General features: G+C 38.9%; 1 protein-coding gene across 4 annotated transcripts in view; it reads left to right on the plus strand.

The window, feature by feature from the left end:
• zswim8 (zinc finger, SWIM-type containing 8) overlaps positions 1-7269 on the plus strand; it is a 43710-nt gene extending 36441 nt beyond the window's left edge. For 2 of the 4 annotated variants that reach the window (XM_042736748.1, XM_042736749.1), the window contains exons 23-26: positions 1468-1638; positions 1974-2093; positions 3621-3799; positions 5686-7269. In XM_042736748.1, the coding sequence (XP_042592682.1) occupies positions 1468-1638; positions 1974-2093; positions 3621-3799; positions 5686-5889 (674 nt within the window). In that variant the 3' untranslated portion in view covers positions 5890-7269. Of the gene's footprint in view, positions 1-1467; positions 1639-1720; positions 1818-1973; positions 2094-3620; positions 3800-5685 lie in introns of those variants that run through there. The other 2 variants (XR_006156250.1, XM_042736751.1) reach the window with 2 other exon arrangements.
• The last annotated feature ends 363 nt before the right edge of the window (positions 7270-7632 follow it).

The raw sequence follows: 7632 nt of genomic DNA on the forward strand, positions 1-7632 counted from the left end.
AATGCAAGGTTTTTCACATTTGCAGCAATTTGCCAGAAATGAATAGTATTTTAATCTGATGTATTTGAAATGATTTATACTTGCATGAGAGAGTCAAATCAGGCCTTTAAATAGCTGTTTTTTCTATGTAAGGGTGGTTCTTCACAGTGGCTGCCATGTTGAGATCATATGACCAACTCAGAACTAATCTGATCTCAGAAATCCCCCTGTTTTCAGTAGAGTTGAGGGGGGGGGGGGCAGTTCATTAGTCTTCATCTTTCTTTGAAGATTTGGTATTGATCCACAAAAATTGAAAACAAATGGATAATTTTCACAGACTGTGATGTGTTTCCAGTTATTAACATCAAATATACATTGTAAGACTAGATCTTGTATTACCTTGTATCTGCTGTGTGAGTATTTCTAATACAACGGCTGAAGGGGCGATGGCAAATTCACCATCTTTCTGTCTTCTGACAACCGTAACGAGTCTTTCAATATTTTTCCTCTTTTGGAAAGCCATAGAAACACTATGATGATTTTTCTCCTGTTGCTTTTGAGGCAAACACAGAAAATATGTTGTTTATTGAAGTATATCATTGTGAAACAGTTGGCTAGGTGCTCATTTACTAAATAATTAACTTAGCCATTCAAGATGGGCAAATCCTGTCACTATTTCGGCTCACTGCATTAATAGTGAATGGCAACTCGCATCTTGAATACCGCAAACAAGAGTCATATGAAATCCATACTGGTGTGAATGTTGTATTTTTGAACAGTGTTCCAACAAAATAATAATTTATTCAATTTTATGGATATTTGATGTTTTGTTCATAGCTCATTCATAAGCAGTGTAAATGGCCTCAGTGTATTTGCTTTTTCAAAATGACAATGCAGCCCTACAAAGGCAACAAGCAATGACCACCACCAAAAAAAAGTTGGGTTTAGTGTGGATTTTGTAATTTCCTCTGAATCTTGAGCATAGAGCCTTCTGTCACAGGACAGGTCACAGTTTAAGAGACATCATGCCTCAAAATTACCTGGGCATGATAGAATAATCAGTGAAAAAATCAGGAATTGTTTTAGAATTGGGTTGTGACTCCTTGAATCAAAATTGGATCTTACTGTGAGATGCCCAAGATTCCCACTCCTAATTATCAGACACTTTCAGTTGTGGAATAATATTTATGAATGACAGATATTACATTTTTCATTTAGCTAGCTGAAGATCTGAACCAAAGTGACTTAAAATGAGATATATAAGCACTGCTTATGTACCTCATTTGAAGTCACTTTCAGAAAGGTAGATTATTAAACAAGCTAAAGCAGAGGTGAAGTGCAGAAAAGAGATTTTTGTATTTGTGTTTGCAAAGCTCTACAGTGGCACTGGTAACAAAAAGATCACACCTCTAGCTGTGAATACAAAATTCAAGGCCAGTGAACCACCGTGAACCTTCTCTCACCATTTTATTTTTCTTGCCCCCACAGGAGGAGTACACTCAGGCTCCACCATCCAGGCCATTCAGGGGGCTTCTCTTCCAGGCCTCTCGCCCCAGCCCTCCTCACTGGTCAGCGCACCCTTCCCTGTGGAAGACGAGCAGCACAGTCAACCAGTCAGCCAGCAGGGCCTGCACTACCTCCACTCGGCCTACAGAGTCGGTAAGGACGCCTGATTTCTAATTACATAGAACCTTTAGGGCATGGCTTGCCTGTCCTTATGTTGCTGTTTTGCACCCATTAGGATCCATCTGGTCCTGAATTGTGGTGATTAATTATCAAGAGAGGTGAGGGAGAGATCGGTTGAGTCCATGTTGCAGGACTGACAAAGAACTCTCACAGTGAGAAATATTAATAAAGGCATGATTTCAGTTTTATGAGTACTCATAAATCCTGGAGAGTAGGACGTTGGGTGCATGTGTCAATTCAATACATGATACAGTAAAGTGTCATACAGAACAGAGAGTTGATGGTGAAATCTTCCTGTCCTCATTTAGGCATGCTGGCCTTGGAGATGTTGGGAAGGAGGGCCCACAACGATCATCCAAACAACTTTTCCCGTAGCCCCCCGTACACCGAAGACGTCAAGTGGCTGTTGGGCTTGGCTGCGCGTCTTGGTATGCCCACATATCTTTGTAATATGCCTTCTAGGAAAAACAAGTCCATTTTCTGTTACCTGTTGTAATAGCTGGAAGTAGACTGTAAATGATGTGTTGGGCAGTTTACCTTGCCTTCAGCGGACAAGAGAGCTGAGGTGATTCTACAGCGAGTCTCCAGCAGAGTTATTGACATCCTGTTGTCTTTCCTCTTACTCTGAGCTTTATCCCATGCTGATCACAGCATGTTCCCAGTTTTTATGGGCCTAAATGTTACAATTGAAAATGTAGAAGTAGACAATATTTTGCCATGTTCAGGTTGGTTAGGCATTTTATGAAATGGCTAGTTTATTTCTTGATGCTTTCCTAATGGTCCCCACTGGAAGTGAGGAATAACTTAAGACGATGGTAATGACATAGACCTTTACAATGGTGACGCAAACGCACACCTCTGGAGGTGCCAGTTAAGAGAAGAAACTTATTGCACATTCACTGAAGTATAGACTTTCTTTTATTATCAACGTTTCGGCATGAGAGCCTTCATCAGGATGACAGCAATTTCCCCTTTTTGCTCCAGATTCTCCACTTGCTCTAGTCTGGAACATAACAAACACAAACAAAGGGTGGTGAAAATTCCAGTTTGCTTTTTAATACTAAATGTCAGCACACTTGAATTGCAACTTGACAAATATAATTACAGGACTGTTGGTTGATCATAATATTAAATGACAAAATGCTTTCAGTTCCAAGATAACTAAAAAACAGGCCTTTGTGTAATTATTAAGTTGAAACACATCTTAATTTATGATGTTCTGTTTTATTTTTGCACTGAAAATTGGAGAATATTATTGAATTTTATTTTAAAAATTACATTTTATTGTATTTGGATATATTGTAATGCTTTCAGCACACGGCCTTCAGTCGGGTTTTAATCTTGACCCTTTGTAGTAGTACTTTGGGCCCTTCAGTTCTATATTTTCTCAAACTGCATCAAAATGCACGGGACATGCAAAGGTAATACAACAATATAAGATTTATTATATTATAAAACATCTTACATTTTATGTAATCTATAAAGATGCAGTCCTCCACAGTTGTTTGCATTAACATTTCTACCACTTGATGTTTAACTGATGGGTGATATTTCACTTGCTGAGCTTCGATGATAATTACATTTCACCATACAAAGAATGCAAATTACTTTAGCACTATAAAACATCCGGTCTGGGTATGATTTATGAATAATTTATTCATAAACATGGTCTTTCTTAAATTTACTGAGGTGTTATGCTATCTCTGATCCCAAGATATTCTGTCTTGGACTTATAGGCTCATTGTATTTTATGTATGTGGGGAAAAAGGAAAATGTAAACAGAAAAAGCAAAGCACTGATGGGCAAGAAAAAGAATGGTTGACAGTGCTTTTTGCACAGATTTAAATAATCAGAATTATAAATTCGAATTAAATTTAAAGAAACTTAAGAATTAAAAAAGAACACAATGTATTAGTGATTCATTTCAAAATGTTTTCTTATTCTTCTCTCCTTAGGTGTGAACCACGTGTACCAGTTTTGTGTGGGGGCAGCGAAAGGTGTGCTTAGTCCGTTTGTCCTGCAGGAGATCATTATGGAGGCTCTGCAGAGGTTAAACCCTGCACATATCCACGCACACCTCCGCACTCCTGCCTTCCACCAGCTCGTGCAGCGCTGCCAGCAGGCCTACTTACAGGTACAGCCTCACAAATCCCTAAGATTCATCCTGGGGAACTAATCACGCTGACATTATTACCAATAACATCCCTAATTGGATGAAATGCAGAAATAAATCCGTACCCTGATGATGACGATGATCCAGCAGGAGCAACATGCATTCTTCCACTGACAGAAGCAGTTAAAATTCCACTCGAACACATGAGATCATCCGTCACAGCTGACATTTTGTATTGGATGCGGTGCAGCCATCTCAAAGTTCGTTTTCATATTCGTTAGACTTAGTTTCAAGTTTCAAGTAGAGAATTTGAGTAGGGTTTTAGAGCATTCGAGTGGTGCCGAGGCTGGATTGTGACGGCATTGTCGCCCACGCTGAATATAAATTGTACATGAACAATTCTGAAGTGTTAAAGCTAGAGAGGGAAGCCTGAGTCTGTTCACAGGATGGAGCATACTGATGAGAGAGCATCAAACACACTGTGACAGCCCAAAGCCAAGAGTGGCTTCCTAGAGAAGAAGCGCACACATGCTATCTCTCCCTCACACACAGACACGCTCTTGCAGTTACCTGCTAGCCGGCTCAGAGGCTTTATGTTGCGGTTTCAAGTTGTTGCATGGGCAAACAATGCACATATCTGCGCAAGTGGCCACTCTCGTAGTGGCCTTACATTTTAAAAATGCCCAGATCAAGGGGAGAATCTACCATATGTCTGCCACTGTAAATCTTTGCAGATGAATGTTGGGTAAATGTGAAAGGGAGACAGTGCCAGCTCCAATCCACTCTCTCCATGCGTGGATAATGAGATGAGGGACCGAGAGGCTGTACTCGAGTAGAAACCTACCCAGACTGTCACAGAGTCATTTTGTAGGTCGCTGGTGGGAAATGCGCTCCATATGCTGCATGTCCCTATAAACATCCGGGGACTTGACGCTTCATAACCTGTTTACACTTTATTAAAAGGGGTTCAGGTTAGTGCCATCCAGTAGCAAGAATATTTATGCACATGTTTAACCACAGGAAGATCGAAAAGGCATGACCGTAATGAAATGTTGTTGAACGAACTCCAAACCCCAGAACAAAGCGCCATGTATTATTTATTTATTTATTAAATATTCTTGTATATTCTTCCACTTGCAAACTAAACGCATGAACATGAAATATTGATTTAAGTTAGTTAAATAGTTTTATCTTATAGATTAGCTTTAAGTTTCTGCTAAGAAAAGTAGTCCATTACTCCATAAAAAATGGGCCTAGCAACAATACAACACTAAACAATATTTAATATTAATTTCTTATCTGCAGCTGAAGTAACTTATCTTTGTTAAATTCTCTTTCATCCAGCATTCATCTCATAAGAGTCTTGTTTTTATCAATTCATTTCAACAACCAAAATATTCTTTGTGGTTTTCCTTCCTATCTTGTTTCTATGAAGCCTTTAAAGGGGCGTCTTGATGGAAAAAATATGAGATGGGAGGAAAAATTATATTTCAGCATTTTTGAATTGCTTGCAAAACTTTCAAGTTCCTCCTAGAAAGGTTTTATGAGCCAACACTAATTTTCTCAAGGAAGTGCAAAAGTATAGAAATTAATTTTTTTTTCCAGTCCATCTCAATTTTTCCACCTATATTACATTTTCTCCATCGCTGTCCCTTTTATGTGCTCTGTTTCAATCAGAAATGTGTGACATTATTAACGGCTTGCTAACTGCAAATTATAATTGCAAAAAAACTTGACATGTGGCTCTGATGGTTCTACTTTAGATGCATTAAAACATATTTTATACATAACACATGAACATTTATTCCTCAGCTGATTACTAACGTTACCAATTACCAAAATATAAAAATAAAATGGAGATGTGTCTGTGAATTCATGTCCTACCAGTCTTTCTATGTTTGTTCCAGTACATCCACCATAGACTGATCCATCTGACTCCCGCGGACTACGACGACTTTGTGAACATCATCCGAAGTGCCCACTGGGCGTTCTGCCTGACACCAGTTGGCATGATGCAGTTCAACGATGTGCTGCAGAACCTGAAGAGGGGCAAACAGACTAAAGAACTATGGCAGCGGATCTCGTTGGAGATGGCCACTTTCTCACCCTGACTGCTCTAGAGACCAGCGGGGACAGAGCCGCCCAATCTCCTGCAGCTGTCTTCCCCACAGACCACTAACACAGCTCAATCCGACACGCAGCTCTCTCCGTTCCCCTCGTTAGGAAGTGTAGCCATGGCGACTTCCTGTACAAGCCCACCCACATGACCGAACATTTAGTCCTTCAGGCCCTGAAGTCATGAGAAAGTGGTACAGAGATACTGGGGCGAGTGAATCACTCCAGTCAGTGGGTCCCTCCTTCCTCGAGTTGTTGCTCCCAGTGTTGTCTGATTTTTTTTTTTTTGTTCCTTTTTTTTCTTTCTCTCTCTCTGTGTGTGTTCAGTTGAGTAACTTGATGGCTATCTATGTTTTATCTGTGTCCTAACATCTTTCATTCACTGATTTCTATGCTTTGCAATCCCTGAGTTCATTTAGATAGTTAATACGAGGACAAAGGTTCTCACTTGCTATGTTGATGTTTGGTTCACGTTTAAACAAAACCACTAAATGGCAGACTCGTACTGCAACATTCCTCTAGCCTGGAGAACAGAGCCTCCATCGGTCATTAAGGATTTCAGCGATGGCATTGTAAACATGAGGAGAATAAAAACAAAACTTTGTTAAAAGAATAAAAGAGACATTTATTATGAAACAATAATCAAAGTACGGGTGAGGATTCTTCAATGTTTTTGTTTTATCTTTTTAATATTTTGTATAGTGTGGTGTGTCTGCAGAGAGCAGGATGAGGAATGGAAGAATGTTATTACGGACTGCTCTGCGAGTCCCTTTTTCCGGTCAGATGTTGGTGGCTTGAGTGCTGGAACAGAGAAGTCTGGCTGGACCAGATTACCCAGCTTTAATTTTGGAAATTCAAGACGTCAGCCGTGACTTCAGTCAAAAACAATTCGGGCTTCCTGTCATTTAAATTGGGTTGTTTTATATTTGAATTCTAGCTGTTTCTGATACCGTTAATAGACTTTGGTGTCTGTGCAATTTAATATTTTTGAGGTTTAGTCGAACCACACAATCTCGTTTTTCTGTTCTCGTTTTAAAATGGGTTAACTGCTCCCCTCTGTCTAACGTTAGTTGAGTGGTCTATAACTGTCACTGCCAGATTCCCGTGTTTCCAGCGTCGGCCCCAGCTTGGAACTCGCTAGTGGAGAGTGACTGAGTAGAAAATGTACTGTGATATTTTTGTATTCTTCAAGTGTAGCTTGGTTGGAAAAAAACAAACAAACAAACAAAAAAAAAATTCTATATAAATATATAAACTCTGCTGATTGCAAGAGGATGTAATCTAGAATAAATTGGGAAAAGAGAAAAACTAAACTGGAACAAAGCAATATTACAAATTTAGAGTTTACTTAATAAAGATAAATCAAAACACTAAAAGAGTCTATCTGTGTCTGTTTATGTGGTTCTAACCATTATATACACCACTGTTCAAAAGTTTGGGGTTGGTCAGTTTTTGTTTTTTGATAGAAATCTCGTATGCTTAACCAGGCCGCATTTAATTAATCAAAAATAGTAAAAACTGTAATATTATTATGAAATATATTAAATATTAGGCTACTATGAAATATTTTTTTAACATGTAAAGTAAGTGTTTTCTATTTTAATATATTTTAAAATGCCATTTATCCCAGTTATGCAAAGCTAATTTTTAGCAGCCATTACTCCAGGCTTCAGTGTCACGTGATCCTTAAGAAATCATTTTAATATGCAGATTTGGTGCGCATTCTTGAAAACAGCTGT

The sequence above is a fragment of the Cyprinus carpio genome, chromosome B13, assembly GCF_018340385.1.
Source record: "Cyprinus carpio isolate SPL01 chromosome B13, ASM1834038v1, whole genome shotgun sequence".
NCBI lineage: Eukaryota > Metazoa > Chordata > Actinopteri > Cypriniformes > Cyprinidae > Cyprinus > Cyprinus carpio.